General features: G+C 43.4%; 1 protein-coding gene across 6 annotated transcripts in view; it reads right to left on the bottom strand.

Annotated features, from left to right (window-relative positions):
• Positions 1-24,809, bottom strand: part of PDZD2 (PDZ domain containing 2) — a 364,182-nt gene that overhangs the window by 79,581 nt on the left and 259,792 nt on the right. For 5 of the 6 annotated variants that reach the window (XM_063083810.1, XM_063083827.1, XM_063083816.1 and 2 more), the window contains 4 exons: positions 20,682-21,183; positions 9,954-10,096; positions 6,862-6,994; positions 1,030-1,185 (listed from right to left, as the gene is read on the bottom strand). In XM_063083810.1, coding sequence (XP_062939880.1) covers positions 1,030-1,185; positions 6,862-6,994; positions 9,954-10,096; positions 20,682-21,183 — 934 coding nt within the window. The remainder of the gene's footprint in view (positions 1-1,029; positions 1,186-6,861; positions 6,995-9,953; positions 10,097-20,681; positions 21,184-24,809) is intronic. The other variant, XM_063083831.1, reaches the window with a different exon arrangement.

Genomic DNA, 24,809 nt, shown 5'->3' with positions numbered 1-24,809 from the left:
ATATTTGTGATGTGAATGGTGCTCCCCTTAGAAGTGACACCCATGTGCAGTCCACAACCTGCACAACCATACTCGATGGTCCTGATCTCCAGAGGCCTAAAGGAAAGGGGGAAAGCAAAGTAATATAGCATATTGTGGTAAACACAACAAGGTGTATTTTCTTCTAAGGTCTTATTGTAAGCAAAGCTAATTTTTGACCACTGACCCACGCTGCTGAGGTTCAGTGCTGGTGGGGAGAAGTAAGGGGTTCCAGAGGGCAGAAAGTGGGCGCATTCCCCATGGCTGGCTGAATGGGGAACAAAGGTTAACAAGAGTTTACAATAAAAGTGACATGTTTCAGATCTGGACACAAAGAGGAGGACATGCAGCCACATTGCAGCCAGGTAACCACAAGCCCTCCTGACTGTGTGTGTGCCAGGCAGCTCGAGAGCAGACCACGAGGGTGCGAAACATCACAGACTGTGTAAGGAAGAGCTATGAGCCGTGCAGGAGTCCTGGTTTGATTAAAACTGGAAGATAATATTCTGCACAACTTTGCCTGAGTGGTTTTTGCATTATTTTAATCTACTTTCTGGGCTGGCTGGTTAGCTCAGTGGGTTGGAGTATGCTGCTAATAACCCCAAGGTCCAGGGTTTGACCCTGTACCGGCCAGCCTCCAATCAATCACTCAATCAATGAAACAGTCCACTTCCAACTTCAGACTATCAGGAAGTAGCAACAAAATCCTTGTATATATTATAAAGCATCCTAGAAACTGATACATGCACTGAACTCAATATCCAGTTACTCTGCTATCTTGTTTATAGTTTCAATTTCTTTTTTCCCTAAATTAAAAGCATCACCCTCACAGACTTTTCCAGAAGATTCTGAGAAAAATATTAAAAAAATGTGCTATGGTCTTCTCCCATCCTGGTCTTATCAAGCATCTCTACCAAGCTATCTCAAGCATTTATCCTCTGATCCTCACACCCATGTCTTCAGAGAAACACAAATCCGGCAGAGCAGCCTGGGAACCAGAGGCACACTTACTGCTCCCTGGCTAGAAGACAAGCCGGATCCTTCGTCCTCTTCCCCGTCTGGCTCCTGGTCTTCGTTGTCGGTCCAAGAGGACACGTCCTCTACCGAGCTGGTCAGATCAGGCAGACTCTTAGATGTTAACCTGAGGAGGTCCTCAGCAGAGCTTTCCTACGGGGACACAATTAAAGGCCCATGAATTCACCTCAGCACCAACCAGTTCTTGAAGTCAAGCTGGCAGAGCTAAGCTATGTGATCCCAATCCAAAGTGGAATGTACATTCTGCACTTGCAAAGTTACCTCAAATGTCAGGGGTGTGGGCCCGATTTAAACCCAAGCCAGTTTTTTATGTTTCTTTATGTATCCTGGTTCTACAGGCAATCTAAGCTCCCTGAACTCAGTATCCTTCGATGGCCCTCCCTGCCTTGCTTTTGAGATACAGTCTAAACCCCCTCATCGGCAGGCCAGCATTTAAAGAGATTTGGCCTCTGTCCGGCTCTCCAAACTCATCTCCCTGCATTCTCCCCTCCAACCCTCACCTTTCATTCAGGTCATGCTGCCCCCTCAAGCCCTCCGGGCTCTCTCTTGCTCCCCACCTTTTCCACGACAGCTACCTCTTTCTAGCCACCCTTCCCTGCCTGACTGAGGCCACTCTGGACAAGGCTTGAGCATCCTCTCCTCTGCAAGCCCTCCTGGGTCAGCTCAGGAGGCATTCCGTTTGCCCCCTACCCTGTTCTCCTCTGACGTCCTGACTTGCTTTTATCCCCCTGTGGGGCATGTCTCCCTTTACCTTTCTGTCTCCCCTGCTGGTCTGAGAGTTCCTCCAACTTAACACCATTTCTCGTCGATGTGTCCCCAGGCCTACCACAGAGCTCAGATATCCATCCCACCCTCCTCATCTCCCTAGCACATGCTCATCAGAAAGAGATTAGACTGTTTATGGAATCAAAATGCCAACCTGGAGACTGATAATGCCTTTTCAATGAAAGCAGCCCTTGAACAACTTTTAAAGGTCAACAAAAACACATGGAACCAAACTCCATTAAGATTAAACTCTAAAGGGGCTTCATCAACACAGTCCTTTGTTTCTTAGCATGGTTTCTACTCTGGCCTAGAGTAGGTGGTGGGATGTAGGTGAGGGCGCTAAGGGCTTGCAACAAGCCCAACAATCCCAGCTGGGAATGAAAAAGGCACAGGAGCTGTCCTCGGAAATGCCACAGCGCTTGAGGCAGGGGCCAGGGAGGGGGCCAGGGCTGCAGAGCTGATCCAAGGCCAGCAAAAAGAGAAGTGTGTTCTCTCCTCCTTCTCCCACATCAGCCACCTCTACAAGGAGGGAGACACGAAGAGAGTTTTCATCATCATACTGCTGGAGGGTTGACAGAAAAGAGGACACCAAAATAAATACCCGTCTGAAACAAGGGACTTCACAAACTATTAGTGAGTTGCCACATAATGACAGTGACATTTGTTACTAGTTTGATGCTGGTTCCACCTTCAAGGTACCTGCAGATAATTCATTTTATATTAGTAATTATGATTACTATGCTGTTCATACTTATCTAAGGAAAAGAAAATGTTATTACACTAACAAGTGAGTTCATTACTCTTAATGAACTGATGTCAATTCTGCTAGACCATTAACAGACAAAAAAAAAAAAAGAAGGTCCCAACCAGTGAGTACACTGCACAGCAGCTACAGGATGGAATACTCCATGGCCATTAAAAATGGTGCTGTAGAAATGTACTTTGTGGGCTGGCCGGTTAGCTCCATTGGTTAGAGCGTGGTGCTGATAACACCAAGGTGCAGGGATTAATCCCTGTACTGGACAGCCACCAAAAAACCCCGCAAAAACCAAAATGAAATGTACTTCCTGATGTGGAAGGAGTCTTACAGGATGCTACTCAGTGAAAAGGCAGGTTAAAACAATATGTAATAACCATGATATTAATAACACATGTAGTGATAAAGCAGATACAATAATGTGTGATAACCATAAGGGCAAACATTTCTCCACTGCTCCCTGGGACTGACTACACCACTCAGGGCCCTTTACCTACCATTTACTCTTCCTAAAATTCTCATGAGGCAGCTACTGATTCTCACTGCACGGAGGAAAAAACAGATTCAGAGAGATCTAACAAACTTGCCCAGGATGCACAGGTGTTAAATGCCTGTACTGGCACTTAAACCCAGGTGGGACTGTGTCCAGACTGTGCTGTCTCCTGGTGTTTGATTCCATTTAAAAGAAAATATTTGTGTGCATGTTGCATGCACATACACGTTTCTGGCTGAAACACCAATTAATAAATAGTGCTATGGGTGGTATTAGGAAAATTTCATCTTTTTCTTTTCTATTTTTTTGGGAGGGTTTCTATATCAGATATAATAAATACATATTACTCATGTTAAATAAAAATTATATGCAGCCATTGTTTTGGACTAAGTTTCTGCACTAGGCCCCAAAAGACCATGTTAAATTTCAAAACGGAGTCACCCCTGCTAAGTTCCACATCATCAAACATAAACTAAGTTGTGGTGTGACCTTCTGAGAAATGGCAAGAGAAAGATAACAGCCAATTTCTCAAAGAGGCCAGTTTAAATCATCAATAGGCATGATAATGGAGTTCCCTCTGCTTTTTTTTTGTTTTTTAATTGAATCATAGCTGATTGTACATATCTGTGGGGTACAGAGTTGAATATCAATACCAGTGTGTAATATGTGATGCTCAAATCAGAATAATTAGTATATTCAACATTACACAATGCAATCATTTTCTGTGGCCCTTTACTAATTTCTCACTAGTTCCCCTTCCCTCTACCCCTTTCCCATTCCCAGTCACCTCATAATCCTTACACAGAAGAATGGCCTGAAGTAACTTGATATTAAATAGTCAGTTATTTTTCTATTGCACTGTCTCTCTGTTCCCACCTTACAAGGACAGTAACTTTCAAATGACCAATTGCTTTTTATTCTTTGTTTCTGCTTTCTTTAAGATCAAGCTCCTCTACTCAGCTCATTGGAACACATTCTATTTTATGGAATGAAGTGTTACTTGATTCTAGAGTCACAATACAGCCAATTGAGATCCTTAAATTTGTTGTAATTTTGTTCTTTGACACTTGTTAATAAAAATGAGTGGAAAAAAAAAGAGAGCAAGAGATCTGTATTGCTATGTGTTGCTTCTAGGAATATCAAAACTAACTTGGATATTGAGTTCATTCATTCAACAAATACTTCCTAAGCTCCTACTACAAGCAAACAACATATTTGTGTGGAAACATGAGACATCCTCTCTGCAAGAGACTAACTGCTGTAATTTCCAAATGCCTTAAAGTTTTGTGACAAGGTGACTATTATCTATAATAACAATAATTTACATTTTTATTATTCTCTATATTCAGCAAGTCAAAAGCTCCCCCCACCCCCACCTTAAAATATGAAGACAGAAACAAAGCCTGTGGATTACTTGCTCTTGCTGGATAAAGACGACAAACAGATGCTAAGAGGTACCTAAAGACTGATGCAGCTTTTTTCTCCTATACGGATGAGCACCTCGGATGGTGTAGATTAGGTTGAGGAGTGAACAGCTGGCAGCTGCCGGAGAGCACATTGTCTAATCGTAAATGGAGCGTATCAGAAGCAGCGAAAGGTATCACTCCTCTGAGGTCTAGGTCAGCTGTCAGCTCAGTACAGATCAGTACAGATGCCCAAGAGCCAGTGGACTAAGAACTAGAATAGATTCCCATTCTTTGGCTCCAAAATGCTGCTCACCCTACAATGACCCCAGCAAATGTCCCTAAAAGTTAAAGCCTCCGGCCAGAACACATTATCTTTTTCCAGGAGCATTGACTCTGGTGTCCCTTATAACTTATGTGCCTAAGGGGCAGCCTGGTGTATAAGAAGCATGAACTTTGAAGTCTGGAGGACTAAAGGATAGAAACCTGCTTCTTTCTTTCTTTCTTTTCTTTTCTTTTTTTTTTTTTTGGTGGCTGGCCATAAGGGGATCCGAACTCTTTGACCTTAGTGTTAAAACATGCTTCCGATGTCTACCACTTGTGTAACCTGCGGCAAATTAATAAGCCACTGAGATTTTAATTTCATCCTTTGAATAAAAAGAACTAACTAATACCTGTCTCATGGGTTTTTTTTCTTTTTTTTAGAATTAAATAGATAATAGGTAAAAAGCACCTGGCCCCTGGCTGGGCACCTGATACATGCAGAATCCTTCCTTCCTTTAAGTCAGTGTATGAGATCAGAGATCAGGCATCGTCCAGGAACTAGTTCTCAAAGTCCTGTGTATACACTGTAAGTATAAGTTTTACCCATGAATGGCCCTTTTTGTTAATCTTATGTTTTCTTTATGTTTGTGTTTGTTTGTGGATAATGGCTTGACACAGAAAAGCTGTCCCCTTCCCTGTTTTCCAAACTAGAAGGAGAGAGGAGGCAGCACAGAAAGGAAGGTTTGGGGGTGCGTGGTACGATGCCTGCGTAGAAACTCGAGCTGCCCAGCCCCAGGCTGAGGGGGGTGGGCCATGCCAACAGAACAGGCTTCTCTGCAAACACAGGACCCCGCGTGCACGTGAGCATGTACGTAAGACCTGATGATACTTCCAATGCCCCGTACACCTGGCAAACGAGGAACTGATTTCTCCTTCCCTTGTGGAATTCCCAGACTGATAGAAAAATCCCTGAGTTCGCCCTCCATCCCCATCTCTAGTGAGGGGATGCAGAGCCCCCAGGCAGCCACTCTGGGTAAGGACATGTATGGAGCTCAAGGGACTCAAGAGAAGACCCCACGTGTCCCAAGGCATCTCTGGGAGGGAGGAAAGGGCCTATGAGTGGAGAATGGTCTCAACTCCTGCCTCCAGGGATTCAGGCACTGACTCTTCCCGCCAAGCAAGGTTCTGTGTATTCCTTTCGGAAGCCTGTGAGTCTAGGTCAAGGGTTTGGGGTAAAAGGTGTAAAGGGAGGAAAGCAGATTTTTCAGATGGCTCAAAATATTTTTTAAATTTGTTTGTTAAATACTCCAAAAATTGGCAACAGATCTTGCAGTCTAAGAGAGAAAATACATAAAAAACCTGCAGATGCCAGCTTCAAAATAGTAACAGGGATAATGGAAAAAGAACTCCCCTCCTGGCAAGAGTGCAGCGCCACGAAGGCAAAGACGGAGCCTTGCCCCAGCTCTTCCCTGGCAGGCCTGGGGCGAAGCCCGCAGCTCTACTTCCCCAGCTCCTCGGTCACACGCTGTGTCCCCTAGTCTCATCCGCAGCACAACCCGATGGTGGCTCAGAAACCAGGCAGGCCCCTACCCTCTCTCATCACAGTGGTGGAATCCTGCAGCCTTTCCCTGGGGCTCTAAGGCTGGTGACACTTGGAGGACAAGGCAGATGTTGGGGGCCAGAACACCGCACTGTATTGACATACTCGGGGTGGGGATGAAGAGAGAACCCAGGAGAAGAGGCGGCGACAAGGTGGGGACCAACACTGGGCTGTGTGTCAAGAGTGCAGGTCCTGGTACCACTGACAGCATCACGGCTTCTGGACAAACAGGCTTCCTCCAGCTCCACCACTCCGTGTGGCCATGAGCCTTCCTCTCTGCTGCTGCCAGCCTTCCACAGCCCCTATTCGGTTTCCCCAGGCACAGTTGTCACTCTCCCCACTGTCCTTCCTTCCACCCTGCCTTTCTCACCTTTTCCTTAGGTCTATGATTTCTTTTCCATCCTCCTAAGGGAAGGCAAAAGAATTCAATGCACTTGGACTAAAAGCCTCCGTGCATGGAGAGGGCTTGCATCCAAATTCACCCCCACTATTTAAAAATATTAAAAAACAAACAAGAACTACCTACCTTGCTGGCCACCACCAGCTGAACCATTCCAGTGGCCGAGCGAAGAATGGCCACAGCTTCCTCGTGGGACAGCCCAACCAATAAGTGACCATTGATTACCAGCAGCTCATCTCCTAAGGACAGTCTGCCATCCCTGAGGAAATGGAGATGGGAAAAAAAATCCCTTGTCAAGACATTCGGGGCCTGAGAAGGGACATTTTCCTGGAGCTAGGGAGGGTCATGAGAGAAGGGAAAGTTAGAATTGGGGTGAGGAGGAAGTAGTGACGGCCACAGACAGTTTGGGGTGGGACTGCTTTATCCTTTGTGTGCAGATTCCCACTAGAGCAGTGAAAAGCTCCGCAATTTCAGGTGGTTTCTTAGTAATAAATACGTTCTTAAGTTACCACCATATCCGGCCTCAATGTCAACGAAACCTCCATCCAGGTGGAGACGGTGACAGAGAACTGAGATCCCAAGGTTTTAAGTGAGTCAAGTTATTCTTCTCTTAATCCTACCTGCTATCCTTCCCCGATGACTGAGCTAAGCCCCAGAAGAGCAAATGTACCCTCGGCCCTCCAGGAATCCTTTCCTTTCTCCACTGCTCCCCTCTCTTTCCAGGTGACATGACCTCGGTCACATTTCCTCTGGGCTCCTCTGACTGGTACTACACTGCGTGTGTCTGTCCCCTCTCAACAGTTACAGGACTTGAGGATAAAGTCTTTCAGTGCCCTTTTCATCCTTGGACCCTTACAGCCAAGCTTCATAAGTAGAAGGATAAAAAATAATAACAAAAAAGAATAAACTGCATAATTGGCTGTTGTGGCAGGTATCAGAGCTGGGTGACAAACATGGGTGTACAAATGTTTTCTGTTTATTTCCTTTAAATTAAATTATGGCTCACTCTAAGTTTCCATCCCACTGGGCTGGCAAGACTGCCCAGTCACTGGGACTGCCTCTGTGTCAGAGCACGGGCAGCCCCTTCCATCACGGCGGGTGAGCAGTCCTGCATGTGCCAGCTGAGCCTCCAGTGGTCTGGTCTCCCACGATCCCAAAGGAGCCAGTGACTGCTAAATATGGGACAGGAAATCTGGTGAGGCAGAGAGACCCTGAGCCTCATTCCACCATCCCCTCTAGGGTCCTCACATTGGCACCCAGGTGCTGCTGTGGAACCCATGCATGTCTCCAGTCTCCCAGATTCACCCAACTCTGTTTCTCTCCAATCTGCAGACTCTCTCCCCGTTGCTTTCTTATAATGAATCAGCCAACTTCTCTCCTTCCGTCCCTGTCTCTCTCCTCCTGCTTCTCTATCCCTCGCTCCCTATTTCCTTCCTCTAGGGCATGCATCATAATCTTTTTCATGAATTTAGGTTTTAACAGAAGACAGGAGGCTCCAGAGACTTCTGACAGCCTCTGTTTTCTGTCCTTCAAAAACCCATGAAGCAGAGAGATGCTAAGAGCCCCATTAATTGCTTGGAATGGTAAGAGAAAGGGAATGGGAAAACCACGAAGAAACAAACTGAAATCTCAAGAGAATGGGCCACTAGGAGATTTTTCTTAGGAGAGGGATTCAGAATAAAGAATTCAGTAGTTCCGGCCAGTGTCCCTGGGCTTACTTATCCATGACACCATCAAGACCATCCCCATCCCTTTTCCTGTTTCCCTCCTTCATTCCATTTCTTTTGATCCCATTATTAACTAGATTGCCCCACTTGTGAGCCATACACCCCAGAGGCGGAGAGACACACGCAACTCCAAGCTAAAAATGAAAAGAAAATGGGAGACTCACTAGAAATGGCTCAGATGGAAAACAGACAGGAACAGTTCTAGATAAGCTTATCTCTGGGCACAGGAATTTCCTCATTGCCAACTTGTCAAAGACAGACTAAAACCTAAGACCTAGAATTCTTGGGAAAATGGCTACCTGATGGGAGTTCCTTCAAGCATACATCATGTGGGAAGTTTAATAATGCTCTTCTGGGTAAAACCACCTAAGGTCTTTATCCTTCAATAATTACTGCCACCCAGATACCTGACACTTGCAGTTAATCTTATCTCTACTTTAGTTCTACTCTCTAATAAGAGGGCTGGTAAGCATGAAACACTTTGCTAGTTTGCACCCTGGTCCTCTTCTTAGTTTTCTATTCTTCAGACAAAATACCTCCAGCTCCTTCAACTATACCACATGAGATATACTGCTGAGCCCCCTCTCAATCTTGGGCAGGCCAATACTGCTCTGGTTTGCCATATCCCCCTTGAAATCAGGATACCTGGACTGAACACCAAATTCCAGACTATATAAAAGACAATCACCTCCTTCATCAGTAAAACTCTCCCTTTATACAGTTACTGTACATGTGCAGGCATGCAACACATGTACACACACACCGTGCCTTGCAAACAGTAGATGCCCCATGTATGTGGAAGTGATTAGCTAGCAGAGCATGACCACGCCTGACATTTTGGGATAGGTACATCCTTCAGAGGCAAAATGAACTTCTTTTTTGCACATGTTTTAGCCAAACGCTGTCTCTCTTCCTACTTCAAATTTTAAAAGTTTTGAAGTATGAATTGTTTTCATGTCACAAGGAGAAAAATTCACATTTGCTTTTTTTCCCTTCCACATCTGCATGACAGAGACACATGTACATAAGTGTGTGTGAAGTCCTGATAGACCTGACAAGTGAAGCCCCAGCACCTGGACTGTGGTCACATTTAAAACCAATCACTTTCCCAAGTCATTAGTCATAATCTCACGGATGTTAAGATGTCAGGAATGTGGTGTTGAGTGGCATATTCTGGATAAGTAACCACATATTCCCATAGTACCAGCATCCCAAAGGTTAGGATAAGTAACATTTGCTTGAAACTAACACTGGACTAGAAAGAAATCCAACCTCTCCTTCATGGTTTGGAAGATTCTGCTGTATCTCCCGCAATTAGCCACTTCCTGTGCTCAGAGGTGTGTTTAATTAGAACTGCTCGTGCCTGATTGCCTTCTGTGCTCCAGCATAATCTTCACGACCTGTAATTACAGGGCTTTGGCCAAGTGGAAGACTACTAGCACCCGAGGGAAGGGGGTGGGAGGCAGAGAGACGGGGAGAGGATCTAGTCACCTGTGAGCGGCACCTCCTTCCTTCACTTGAGTGACAACGATAGTGTGAGGTGAGCGCTTTGATCCTCGGCCTCCACTAACCTGAATGCCCAGCCCATCCGACTCTTTGAGCAGCTCCATCTTCCATATCCGGCCAACTTCCTCCTTGGAAGAAAAAGCGAGCACACCGTGAAGGATATTGACAGACACATGGCATTGACGCAGGAGAGTGGAGCTGTCACGTCAGGCCAGATATCCATCACTTGTCAACAGATGTCACAGAAGAAAAAAATTCTGGGGATTGGACCACAGTCTCTGGCTGGTAGTGCTGTTGGTAGAACTTTCCGTGATAATGGAAATGTCCTGTATTTGTGCCATCCAATATGCAGCCACTAGCCACCGGTAGGTATTGTGTGCTTGAAATGTGGCTAGTGTCAACTGAGGAACTGAAGTTTTAATTTCACTGAATTCTAACTTAAATAGCCACCTGTGGCTGTGCCCATGATACCGGACAGCAGGGCAGGTGTGATTATTGAATTTCTTGACCGGGGTCCTGTGAAGTGAAGCTGCTTCTGCCTGAAACCCAGAAGCCGCTGTGTGTGGAAGCATGGGCTGTGTCTGGCTTCCTTTTACTTCTGCACAGCTACTAATTAAAAAAGATGATGAAAGGGAGACAAAGCTCAGGCACCAGGAGACTTCAACTACTCTGAACCCAGTTCTGCCACGTGTAACTTATGGAAGTCACCTACGGCCTAAAAATCTCAGTTTCCTTGCCTCTAGAGTGGGATAATTATTAACACTTTCAGGTTTGTTGTTAGGATTAAATGAGATAGTTATGGAAACAGGTAGCAGCTCACTACCACCTGACAGATACATAATATTGTTGACAGGTAACTGTATATTACTTGTATTGTATATACATATATATGTATAGGTATGTTAAAAACGTCATGTTGAATCGAATCTCAAATTTTCTTAAAACATGTAAACAAGATCTTTGGTAGAAGAAACCAAAACAGAATTATTGGGTGAATTTGATCTTGACTGCTACAGACATCGGTCTGCACACTCTTTAAATATATTAAAAAAATGGTTCAACCTTTATAAAAATCCATCCTTTTAAAAACCTAATAAATGTCCCTAAGCCATCTGATTGCTGGCAGCCTTTCTGCTTTGGTTCAGCCTCCATTTGATTCCCTATTTCATTCCAAGGACACAAACATATGCTTCCTGCAAACTTGCTGACTTCCCTCAGATACTTAGCTGTTCAGAGAAATGAAAGCAAAACCTTCAAAAGTCATTCGTTTCAGGATCTTACTTTAGGTTCACCCCTGTAGCTCTTTTTAGCTCTAGATATGTGGGCATGGGTCACAGTATATTCCTCCACGTATAAAACAAAAGCCACCTGCTTTCTTCATCCATCATGAAGGTCCAATGGAACCATTAAGATCCAATATGGACAAAGCCATCATCCTCCTAGAAATAGGCAACCTGCCCATTCAAGCCACTTGAAAAGGAGAAAGAATGTGAAGCATTTAGAAAATCTGAAATACACACAGTCGGAAACTAAAATGAAACTATTCAATAGTAAAGTAACCAGATGTTGAACGATCACTGATGTGCAGCAACAGGAATGTCTGGGGAAATTCTTACCAGACAGAGACTTGTGGGATCCTATACTTTCTCTAGAGCAGCACTGCTTGGTAGGACTTCATTATTCCAGCAACACACAGTGGTGCCAACCATCTCCTCTGTCTGCTGACCACAGTCAAACGAAGTCTGTCTGGCCAAATGGAACTTCAGGAGTCACTGGCTTACCACAATAGTTCATGAACTTGTCAACGATCACTATATCATCATCTCACTTTGGACCCCATGGTTTTTGGTTTGCTGCCTCTGACCTCTGGAACACCTTTCTCTTTCCCATTCAAAAACATTCTCCCTGGCCTTCAAAGTCTCTCATAGCTTCACTACTTCCAAAAAGCCACCCTTGAGAATGAGTACAACTGCCAAGATGGCAACTTTCAATACTTCCTATACATGAGATCATATGGCCTAATGGGTACCACTGAAAAGAACAAATTCAGGGACGTGCTGACTCGCTGTCGTCCTGGCTTGCTGGGCCTCCCACACCAGCATAGCCTCCCTGAGCCTCATGGCGCAGCTGAGAAACTACAGCAGAATGGGGGCTGAGCTCGTCTTTTCCATGGAAGATATGCCCTTGCTCCTTCGTCTACAAGATAAGCAACAGAGCTTCTCCTTCCCCCAGTACCGAAGAGTTGAGGACACCTCTTCCCCAAGAGCAATAGGTACCACCACCAGAGGCCAGAAATAAGAAAACCCATTTGTTTTTAGCCCAAATTAGCCAAAACCCATCCACCCCCATTACTAGTTTACAGCATCACTCTTCTTCACTTTTACCCCCCACCCTGTCTTTTGTCAAACAGAACATGTAGGTATAATTCATAGAGCGTGTGACAATACTAGATACATTTCTTTCTTCTTTTTTCTTGTGGCTGGCTGGTACCAGGATCCAAACTGTAACCTTGGTGTTCCCAGCACCACACACTCCCGACGAAGCTACCCAATCAGCCCTAGATAAATTCCTTTCTAAATTTTAAATGCTTTTAGAAATAGGATTTATGACAAGAAACATGCAAAACTATGTTCATGGGGATAAAATAATGGCCTAAATGTATCAAGAACGCCCACATACCCAATCCACATTCCTAACTCAGCCCAATACACATACAACTAGTTAAAAACATATAACTATTAAAAAAAAAAAAAGGCATCAGAGGATAGAAATGACCAATCTATAATGTAGCCCCCCAGTTATATTATATGATTTGGCTCACAGTTTTAGAGGCTGGGAAGTCCAAGATCAAGGGACCACATCTTCTTTTTCACTTTCATCCTAACATTTTTTTTACATAATTGAAAGTAGGAAGTGGAGGGTTAAAACATCATCAGATGAGTGGATACAGAAAATGTGGTACGTCTACACAATGGAATACTACTCTGCTGTAAAAAAGAATGAAATACTGCCATTTGCAACAACACGGATGGACCTAGAGAGAATTATATTAAGTGAAACTAGTCAGGCACAGAAAGAGAAATACCACATGTTCTCACTTATTTGTGGGAGCTAAAAATAAATAAATAAATACACAAGTAACCTGGACGGGGGGCGGGAAGAAGACAACAATTACGATTCCTTGAAGTTGATATGACAAGTGAACAGAAAGGAGGTGGTTGGGAGGGAGGGGGAGAGGGGGAGCAGAGGGAGGGGGAGAGGGAGAGGAGAGGGGAGAGGACAGGGGAGAGGAGAGGGAGGGAGGAGAGGGAGGGAAGAGGGGGGAGGGGGAGAGAGGGAGGGGAGAGGGGGAGGGGAGAGGGAGAGGAGAGGGAGAGGGAGGGAGGAGGAGGGGGGATGGGGGAGGGGGGAGGGGGAGAGGGGGAGGAGAGGAAGAGGGAGGGGGAGAGGGAGAGGGAGGGAGGAGGAGGGGGAGGGGGAGAGGGAGAGGGAGAGGGAGGGAGGAGGAGGGGGAGGGGGAGAGGGAGAGGGAGAGGGAGGGGAGAGGGGGGAGGAGAGGGAGGGAGGTTTCGGTAGTGGGCCACAATAATTAACCACATTGGATATTGACAAAATAAAATTAAATTAAAAAAACAAAAACAAAACGCAAAATTAATGCAAGTTCTTTGCCTTAAAATTTCTTGATCAGATAATGAAGAAGTTCAGAGGAATATAAAGGAAGACATAGCATCAATAGGTAAATGTTATCAGTTTTAATTATATAATTGTCAGTATTAAATTTAGTTGCCTATAGCTAAAGCAATGTTCAGTTAAAAATAAAATCACAATGCCATTTGGGTATCTAAGATATATCTCAGTATGGTCAAAACCAGATTCTTCCCCGTCCTACTCCTGGCTTTCCCATCTCAGTGGAAACAGCACTGTTATCTATTCAAGCCTTAAGCCCACGAATTACCTTTGATTCTTTTCTCTATTTCATCTTCCACATCTGAACCATGAGCAAGATCTGTAGGCTCTGATTCCAGAATTGTCCACATCCATCTACTTCTGCTCATCTTCCCTCCCACCACTTTTGTTAAAGCCACCAGCATCTTTAGCTTGGCTTACCACAACAGCCTCCAATCTGGTTTCCCTTTTAATTCTATTTATCCTACAATCCATTATTCTCCATTAAACCTCCAGGGTGAATGTTTATGAGCACATGTCTTGAGATACTCAGCTTAAACCTTCCAGTGGCTCCTCGTGAGACTAAGACTCAGATCCAAACTCTCTGTGATGGCACACACGAACCTTTGGAATCTAGCCTTGTCCACATCTCCTGAATCATCTTCTATGCTTTGTTTCTTTGCCCCTGGAACATAGTAATGTTCCTGTCTTAGGGCAGCTGCTTTTGTTGGTTCTTCCTTGGGAACATGCTGTTCCCAGATTTTGCAGGGCTGCCCTTTCCTGACACTCAGTCCTCAGCTCAAACATTGCCTCTGCTATGGTTTGAATGTGTTCCCCAAAGTTCATATGTTAGACACTTAATCCCCAATGCAACAATGTGGAGAGGTGGGACACTTACGAGATGATTAGGTCATGAGGACTCTGCTCTCATGAATGAATGAATGTCGTTATTGTGGAAGTGGATTCATTATCTTGAGTGTGGGTTTGTTACAAAAGCAAGTTCAAGAGCTAGCTGGTTAGCTCACTTGGTTAGAGTGTGGTGTTGATAAAACCAAGGTCAAGGGTTCAAATCCCCATACTGGTCAATGGCCAAACAAACAAAACCCATAGTTCAGCCGTTCAGCCTCTCTGGTGCACTCTCTCATCATTTGCTTTCCACCGTGTTTGTCATGATGCAGCAAGAAGGCCCTCACCAGATGTGGCTCAATCTTGAACTTCCCAGCCTCCAGAACTGTAAGCCAAATAAACCTCTATTATTTATAAATTACCCAGTCTGTGGTATTCTCTTATCGCAAGAGAAAATGGACTAAGACAGCCTCTTTAATGAGATCTTCCTTTACTGGCACCCAATATCAACTAGCCCCCTGTCCACAACACTGCCCAGGCATCTTTCACTTCACCCTTTTTTATTGCATTTATAATACTTGTCACCATCTGACATGCTGATTTATTTGCTTATTGTCAGTGGTCCCTCATATGCTATAAATGCCACGAGACAAGAACCTTGTCTATTTCATTTACCAATAGGTTCTCTAGCAACTAGAACAGTGCCTAGCACATAATAACAATATTCCATAAATATCACTGAATTAACAAATATAGGATGTTTACCCACTAATCTAATGTTTTTTTGGCAGTCATTGAGTCTGATATACTAAGCAGCTCACCCAAATGGGAGACCTGTGTGTTTGCCAGTGTTGAGTGTGTGAACACCGGTCCAGTTAGAGAGACAACTGAGACCTGAAACAGACCCTGTCTAGACAGATGGTTTGGGCATTCACGTCCTTTTACTTTGGCTTAAAGGGCAATGAGCCTTTGTCAGCCTATTGAGAAAAAGCCAAACCATGAAAAATTGGATGCTGTGGATTTCTGTACTAATGTTGTCGGAGCATTACCCTTTCTTATAAACTGCCAATTACTGTGTGAATTCACACATACTTCTCTTCACTGAAGCCACTGAAGGGATTTATTTACCAAAACAGGGGCAGTACATTAAAGGGAGCTGTCTCGCAGCATTTAGATGACCTCATTTCTGCTGGAACTGAAAATAAAATTTTACAACAGCATCTTTGCCCCAAATGTGAGAAGACACATCATCCAGCTAGAATTTCACTGCAATAAATGCTCTGGCTCTAGTTGCAAACCTATTCTGAGACCATTTACTTATCCCTTCTTATTGAGAATGATCAGTAAGAAATGAAGAAATGTGTGACTATAATGTCAGAGCTGGAAGTCCCTTAGTCATCAGACCAAAATGCTCAGTTGACAGGTGAGAAAAATAGAAGTCCAAAGAAAGGCCATGGCAGCCTGAAGGCCACAGAGCTGGGGATAGAAGAACCAGGACTGGAACTTGATGTCAATCCTCCAGGCCTGTATATACAGGGCACCTATAGGTGCAAGACACTGAGCTAGGACTGGTGACAGAAAGATAGATAAGGCCCTGCCCTTAAGGTCTACTGGGGACACAACAAGCCAAATGGTAACTGAAATATGTGGGGTTTGTGCATCAATGAAGACAAGCAGGGTTACCGCAGGAGCCCAGAGAGGAGATGTCTAACGATGGAGCAAGTGGCAGGAATGTCAGGGAGGCCTAGAGGAGGCTCTCGGTGCTTAGTCCCCCAGAAAGGCAGAGGCTAGGCTCTGCAGGGGAGGGGAGAAGAAGCTGGGTCCTGAGAGCGGCATCTGCAAAGGCTCAGAGGTGAGAGTGAGTGAGTGAGTGAGTGAGTGAGTGAGCGAGCGAGCGAGTGAGTGTGGCCTTTGAAAAGCCTGCAGCACATTCAGCCCACATCACGGAGGAAGAAAGCAGTGAGAATCTACACACCTGGATAGCTTAGGATGCGGCTGGTCACCGGAAAGACCAAGCTGTGGGAAGCCTGAAACTTTCAGTCCCGCCCCATCCTCCACAGAGGGAAGAAAAGCTGGAGTTTGAGTAACAACCAACTGTGCCCTTGTAATAAGGCCTCCATAAGCATCGCTAATGTACGGAGAGCTTCTGGGTAGCGAACACAGCCGCATGCCAGGAGGGTGGCACAGCCCAGCTCCACCGGGACAGAAACAGAAGCTGCTGAGCCAGGTACCCTTTGGGACCTTGCCCAATGTACCTCTTCATTTGGCTGTTCATCTGTGTCCTTTATCATATCCTTTATAATAAACTGGTAAAAAATTTGTTAACCAAAAAAAAAAAAAAAAGCAGTAAGATGGAGGTAGAAAGTTAAGCAGGGGTCAGACAAGGAAGGGCCTTGAGTGACACGCCAAGGTACTTAGATATTATCACAAAGGCAAAGAGGACCCACAAAAAGGGATTAAGCTACAGTGTGTGCATGTGTATGTGCATATGTGTGTGTACATGGCATGTGTGTGCATGTGTGTGCACGAGTGATGTGATCTGCTCTTTAGAGAGGTCCCTCAGGTTGCACAAGGTGAATGGGATGGGGGTAGGGGCTGTGAGATGGGCAGGAGACTGCTATGACTGCCCAGGTGAGAAACGAAAGCAGCCTGGTCGTGACCAAAAGTGGTAGGAGTGAGGAAAAGAGAGATGGATTGAGCTGCGAGATCTTAAAGGGAGCTGGAGTTGACAGGACTTGGTGATTGACTGGACGTGGTGCAGGGAGAGGGCGGTGTTTCCGTTAACTCCAGGATGACCAACTGTCCCAGTTTGCCTGGGATGGAAAGACTTCCCAGGGTTTCAATGAGACATCAGGAGAAGTCCTGGACGAACCAGGACAGGTGGTCACGCTAGCTGAATCTCCCGTTTCTGGCTTGGGCAACTTTGTGGATGGTGAGACCTGAAACACTGGGGCAGATCTGGTGGCATGGCAGAAGGAGGCATCAAGTTGTAGGCATGACGTAAAATGTCCAAGATGGAGACATCCTGCAGGCAGCGGGTATAAAGCTCGGGGGCTCAGGAGAAAGGTGAAGACACAGACGTGGACTAGGAGACATTACCATGTAGGACAATATCAGTTCACCCTGTGACCATGGGGGACCTAGAGGAGGACTGTCTTCATGCTGCCTCTGTTTGATGCAAACATCAGGGGCCAGCTGGGAGATGTCCTGAGTGTGACTGTCCTCCCAAGTTTTCCATCCTTTCCTGCAGATTCAGATCTGGGGTAGCTTTCATGAGTTCTCTGATGAACCATTTATGGAGAAAGCATAGGGAAAAGGTCTGGTAGTGTGCAGGGTAGATTATGGTGACTAGGGGAAGCCCACAAATGTACCCACAGACATAAGCATTCCATTTGTGAATAAACTCGTCTGCCTGGCAAATAGTAGGATTTTTTCCTGGTTATATGGCTACGTTTGGTTGTATTCATTTGCAGCATAAGAAAAGTACACATTACATATAAACAGACTTGCAAAAAGTGTTCTTTTGGATGAGTAACAATCTGTGCTAGAAAGGTAGTAAGAAACTCTGAACTCATTTCTAAGATTGCTTATCTGCGTCCTAGAAGATTCTTTTTCTTTTCTTTTTTTTTTTTTTTTGTGGTTGACCAGTACAGGGATTGAACCCTGGACCTTGGTATTATCAGCACCATGCTCTAACCAAGTGAGCTAACTGGGCAGCCTCCTAGGAGATTCATATGTTTTACAGGATGGATCTAACTTTTATATTTTTATTATTTAAAAAATTTTTTTTATTTATCATTATACGACGTAGTTGATTTTCGTGGCCCTTCAACTTTTGTATTTTTAAAAGTTAATCTGCTGGTGTAGGTATTATGTATTAATATTTAACAGAAACATACCATTTTTAAAAAAGAAAATATTTGTTAAAAGGAAATATGTTTCCTATTGCTCTGTTAAGGTAGAACAGAATAGAAAAACAAAGACCGAGGATTTATTTTAATATAATATTTTTTAAAAAACAAATAGCAGTTTATGAAAAAGAAGTACCTGACAAAAATAGTCTGAATAATCATTACAAACCTTCTCTATAATTTATTGTCTTTGTAGATATACCAAATCATTAATAAAGCAGAAATGGAACAACACTGACATATTTTATCTCTCATTATTCAAATGGAATGGAATTTTTACCCCCAAAGGCTTAAGAAGTAAATAGATAATTTACATTTTTCTGGACATTCCATTTTAGTATGACCTTGGTCTCAACTATCTTGGAGTAAAAATAAAAATTTACTCTAGTCTGAGAACCTAATTTGGGTGCCACCAGGATGTGGGGGGAAGCTGTGAAGATCTATTTCTTGCCAACTGTATCAATCCCAGGCAAATGTGTCTACTAAAGATAGCTCTGAGGTGGAAAAGTGTGCTAAAATATTTGTGCCTGAGAAGGTGTGTGGTCCACTGCAACTTACCAAGACCAAAAATATGACACAGGGCCATAATCAATCTATGGATTATGGAAAGTTGTGAAGAATACAAATTGCAGATGGTGAGTCTCTCCTATATATAGGTGGGTGGCTTTCAAAAAAAAAGTCCCAAAGACTATAGATCAAGGTTTTTGTTTTTTTTTTTTTCACCCTTTCACTTATACCTTGTTGGACATTTGACCTTGAGCACAAAAACCAGGCAAAGGAACTCTGATATATGTAGTCCTCAGATAGTCTAATGCAGAAATTCAATTTTATGTTATTGCTTTTAATTAAGATGAGCGAAGGATGGGTACTCTTAAGAGTTTGGGCATGTTCTCCTTTTAAAATCATTCCAATTTATTTTCATTGTGTCCTAAGCTAGATGAAAGCCTGTTCTTTGGATTGTAGTAACATGTGAGGTTCAACCTCCTTTGGTGCTTTAAACCTTCAAAACGATTAAGGGAGCCAACACTCCCTACCTTATTTTTTCACCTTAGGCTTTCTGTGTATTCATAATCTAATGATTAGAGGAAAAAAAATCATATCAAGATATAGTATTCACGGATAAGGAGCACATTACTATATTTTTATTGCCCTTAATCAGGGGGCATGTACACTATAATCTTTTTTGCCCTTAATCCTTTTTGGAGAAGGCTCATAAAATCTCATTAATAGAGACATGAATTTTTTCTTCTTCTCATTTTCCTACATATTACATCTACAAATAACGGCTCCTCGGTGTAAGGCTTTATAAAGATCAACCAGCTCCTCAAATGAAGGAACATGATCCCTGGAGGGGTTATTTTGAATCTTCTTAACCCATTGCACAGATCAGTTACAATTGCAGAAATACGCACAAAATAGCCTTACTAGAAGTTACATTCACTCCCAGGGCACCATTTCTCAGCATGCAAAGCTGAACTTGATACTTTTATGCCCGTTTTTCACCTTTCCAGCTTTCTCTTTCATTCCTACAGGGTGTCTCCTGAGTCAGAGAAGACACCAATCAACATCTACCTAGTAAGTTATCACTTCATGAGGAGCCCGTAGGAATATCTGCTAAGAGGATTCTCGGATAGAACACATTTGCCCTAAAGAAATGTAACTCCAATATAAGAGAATGCTGGTCACGATGGGGGAGACAACAGAGGCTAGAAGCTCACTTACTGCCATTCAGAATATGCCACATCTGCTTTGCCTTTAGGTAAGACCAACCCGGACCATCACAGCTGGATATAAGAGTATTAGAGATTTCTGTGAGGCTTCCAAACTTCACTGGAATTTGCCAGTGTAATAACATGATCCCATGAAAATGTCACTGGTTTTGAACTGTTAAAAATAAAAGCAGATGCTTTCCTGCATGTTGAATTCCCTTCCTGTGTAATACTGAGGCTTGGATGTTTCTGCTGTCAACTGCCACCAGGAATTCTTGGCCTTGAAGTAGCAATTTCTCTGGTGACAGCAGTGATAAATAGTGATGTGGCTCACATATTTTATACGGGTCTCTGGCTCAAATTTACCACAGAAGGCTTGAATTTTCCACTTACGATCACTTGGCTCACTCTTTAAGTAGAATAAAATGACTTGGATGTTGCTTTGTTCTTTGATCATTTATCTTAATGAATTTGTTGGCTTCTAAATGCAAGGTCATCTTAGATATATTTTCTAAACTTAGAAGCAACACCAAACAACATTTCTTTTAAAATTCAGGTTCTACCATCAAAACAAATCTTACCCGTGCCAGGCAATCACTTGACTGGAAGTCTGTCTTTCCAGCTCTAGACAAGCGGCGTTTGTCATTGCCTGTAGTTAGGGGAGCATCTGTCTTTGGAATTTTATGCTCTGTCCCTCTGTCCAATTCTGACCTCTCTAGATGGGGCCCAGCCGCCTCCTTGAGAGAATCTGGGCCATTTTCTAACTCAAAGGCGTGCCCATTTCCAAGTTCAGGGTCTGCGCCGTTCTCCAGTTCAGAGCCAGGGTCACTGGCCAACTCACAGCCAGCGCTGCTCTTGGATTCTTCAGGGGTCTTGTTGGTAGGAGGCTTGGAAATGACTGCAAACTTTCTCGTTCTTTTCCCCTTTTTCGCACTTCGGTCACCCAGCTCCAAGGTAGGTGTCTCTCCAGGTTCAGAGCTGTTGCTGCTGTTGCCATTATAAGTAGAATGGGCTTTGTGCTTAAAGCGACGCAGCATGATCAGGTAGATGAAGCCGCCATTCCAGCACTGCTCAGCCAGGTAACTGCAACAGACGAGAGGTGCCATTAGAACCCCAAACACCTTCCTAAACAACCCAGCAGGCAGATGTAGTCAATGGCACCCATGGGACCCACGCGATTAAAAATCTGACCAACGGACTGAGGCACTAAGCTTCCTAGAGAGGCTCAAAACTCAACTTATCCTTTTCGTTTATGTAATTGTTGATGCTAAAAGTGACCCCAAACCCTCCAAACAAACCAAAAAAACCCCATGAACTAGAAATGATTAATTTAAGTACCATAGGATCAGGAGGCAGAGAAGGATTTTTCTATCAACAGAGCCAATCCTAACATATCATTAAAAAATAAAAATCTTCTCCCCTCCCTCAACAATTTCTTGTATTGGAACGATGCTAGACTCCTATCTTTACAGTTCTTTTTCTAAAAAAAAAAAAATTTTCTTTCATTGTGGTAATATATATGTATAAAATAAGGTTTGCCATTTTAAGCATTTTTCAACACACATTTCTGTGGAATTACATTCACAATGCTATGTGATCACCACCTCTACTTCCAAAACGTTTTCATCGTCCTAAACATAAACTCTGTACCCATTAAGCCATAACTTCCCATGATTCCTTCCATCTTTATAGTTCTGATGGAATAATCCTACAAGTCTCCGGGGTAAAGAATGGATAAAATGGATCGGAGGAACTGTAAAGTTCTGCTCTTAGATTAAAAAAGACAAAATCGGGCCGAGCCCGTGGCGCACTTGGTAGAGTGCTGCGCTGGGAGCGCGGCGACGCTCCGGCCGCGGGTTCGGATCCTATATAGGACTGACCGGTGCACTCACTGGCTGAGTGCTGGTCACGAAAAAATGACAAAAAAAAAAAAAAAAAAAAAAAAGACAAAATCGACTGCACAGTAGGAACCTCTGCCTCACAGCAGTTAAATTAAAAAAGATACTGAGTAGGGGGTGGGGTTGTCAGCTGATATGGAGACAGGCTAAGTTAGCACTGACAACCACACGCTCATTGGACGAGTATCAGGTTTGTTTCTTGCTAATGGTCCTCATTTGGAGTGTCATTTCCAGTCTGGGCATCATGTTAAGAGGCGTTCTGACAAAGTGGAAAACACATAGACTTGGGGGATTGAGGACCAGGACGAAAAAGGCTGTTGGAAGGAAACTGTGTCAACCTGGGACACTTAGAGTAAAGACAAGGGTCAGGGTTAGTCGTTTTTTCATATATTTGAGAGTTAGCAAATATTTAAAAGCAAGAAATAATATAAATGAGATAATATATGTGAAGCGTGACACACAATAACTGCTTCACATCTTAAAGAATAACAAGAAAATAGAACATCAAACAAAGTGAGTAATTCGTGGTATTCAAGACTAAATCATTAAAGCTTTAGCAAAGAAAACACTTAAAGTCAGGAAACCAGGCTGGGCTGGACCCCCAATTCATGCCACCAAGATAAAGAAGCACAAATCCCTGATGAACCCAGGGAAATACCTTCACCACTGGAAACTCTCCACATTCCACTCATCACTGGCTCCCAAGCAAAGAGTGTCAACAACCAAATCCTTCAGAAATTGGACCTGCTTCCAGTCTTCCTATGCCCACAAACAGAGGCCTGGGGCTACGTTGTTTATATCTTCAATAAGTGAAAACAAAACCTTTCTGAGTATACCAAACCAGCTGTTCTCCCCCAGGTGCAATGTTGCCTCTAAAGAAATGAGAAGTGCAGGTAAACTGACATTGTGATGCTCTTCTGTCATCTTGTCAACAGGGAAAATCAGACCTGAGAGCTGAGGCAGTGAGTCCAGGGGAAGGGGGCCCGGTCATAGAAACCCTCCTCTCATTTCGTGATAAGCTTTCACTTGGGTAGCAGCAGTGGGAGTGGGAAGGAGGGGTGACCAGCTGGGTTTGAATGAACTAAATTTTGGCACAAAGGCATATATTGCCCATACCGAATGGTCAGGTTAATTCAATGACAGTGGCTGTCTAACTAAAGAGAATCATTCTGAATTTTTGTCATGGAGTAAAGTAAACTAGAGACTAAGGTACTCAAACATCAACCAAACCTAATAATCACTTTGTTTGATCCTGGTCTATAAACTGTGGTAGTGAACTGACACACAAAAAAATAGGGAGATAAAAGACACATATAGACCTCAGGTCATTCTGTGAAATACATGGATGTAGAAGCATGAAGACCATCCACTGGAGTTTAGAAAGTGAAAATTAAACCTGGTTCTCAGCACAATTTTTCTACAGTGCTTAGATTTCATTTCTTTGAGTTGTGTACAGTTAACCCTTAAACAACATGAGTTTGAACCCTGTGGGTCCCTTTATATGTGGATTTTTTTTTCAGTAAGTACAGTTGGCTCTCTATATCCACAGGTTCTGCATACTCAGATTTAACCAACCGTGGATCAAAAGTACAGTATTCGTGGGATGTGGAACCACATATATGGAGGGCTGACTTTTTGTTTCCATGGGGTCCCATTGGTACTTCAGGACTTGAGCATCTGTGGATTTTCGTATCCACAGGAAGGTCCTGAAACCAATCCACTGCAGATACCAAAATATGACTTTTTTTTTTTATATTGGAAAAAATCTTATAAATGTGTAAAATCCTAAGAGTAGGTAGCCAGGTTGTAAGGGTTTATTTGAGCAAACCACTACTATTTAAAATAATACATATGCTCAGATGTAAAAACAGCACCAGGTTGAGAGTTGGACACCCAAGTCTTCATTCTGGTTTTGGCTCAACCATGTAAAACAATGGAAATTATACCAAGCTTCCACCGACTTATGAATGGATAACCAAAATTGTGGTACATAATGGGATACTATTTGGCAATAAAAAGGAATAAATTATATGCTACAACATGGATGTTGGAAACATTACACTAAATGAAAGAATCCAGAGCATGAAAGACTATATTATATGATTCCATTTATATGACATGCCCAGAATAGGTAAAATCCATAGAGAAAGAAAAACTAGTGGTTTCCAGGAGCTATGGGAGAGGGGAATTGGGACTAACTACTAATAGGTACAGGGTTTTTGGCGGGGTGATAGAAATGTTCCAGAATAGGTAGGGATGATGATTGTGCAACATAGTGCATATATTAAAACTCAGTGAATTGTATACTTTAAAATGGTGATTTTTTTAATTGAAATGTATTGATTATACATATTTGTGGGATACAAAGTTGAATACCAATACATGTATACAGTGTGTTCTGATCAAATCAGGGTAATTAGCATATTCATCATTATAAAACCTAATCATTTCTTTGTGATGAGGACATTCGATCTCCTCTCTGCTAGCCATTTACGATGGTGGATTTTAAGTTATGTTAATTATGTCTCTATTTTTTAAGAGACCAATGGGAAATATAATAATACTGGGCAAGTTTTGAGTTCATTCTTTGAGTAGGTACTTTACAGACACTATTTTAACAGAAGTAGAAACTGCAGCTCAGAAATATTAATTGGCTTGCCCAAGTTCACACAGCTACTCAGTGCGGGATCCAAGTCTATCTGATTCCAAAGCCCATACTATGCCCATTGTGCAATTCCATTCTTTAAATCATTACCACCCCTGTGCTTTAGTTCCCTCAGCTGTACAGTGAGGGTGTGAAAATGGATCCTA

The sequence above is a fragment of the Cynocephalus volans genome, chromosome 2 (genome assembly GCF_027409185.1).
Source record: "Cynocephalus volans isolate mCynVol1 chromosome 2, mCynVol1.pri, whole genome shotgun sequence".
NCBI classification, from domain to species: Eukaryota; Metazoa; Chordata; class Mammalia; order Dermoptera; family Cynocephalidae; genus Cynocephalus; species Cynocephalus volans.
Note: the sequence above shows the minus strand (reverse complement) of the source record. Positions and strands in the feature narration are given on the sequence as shown.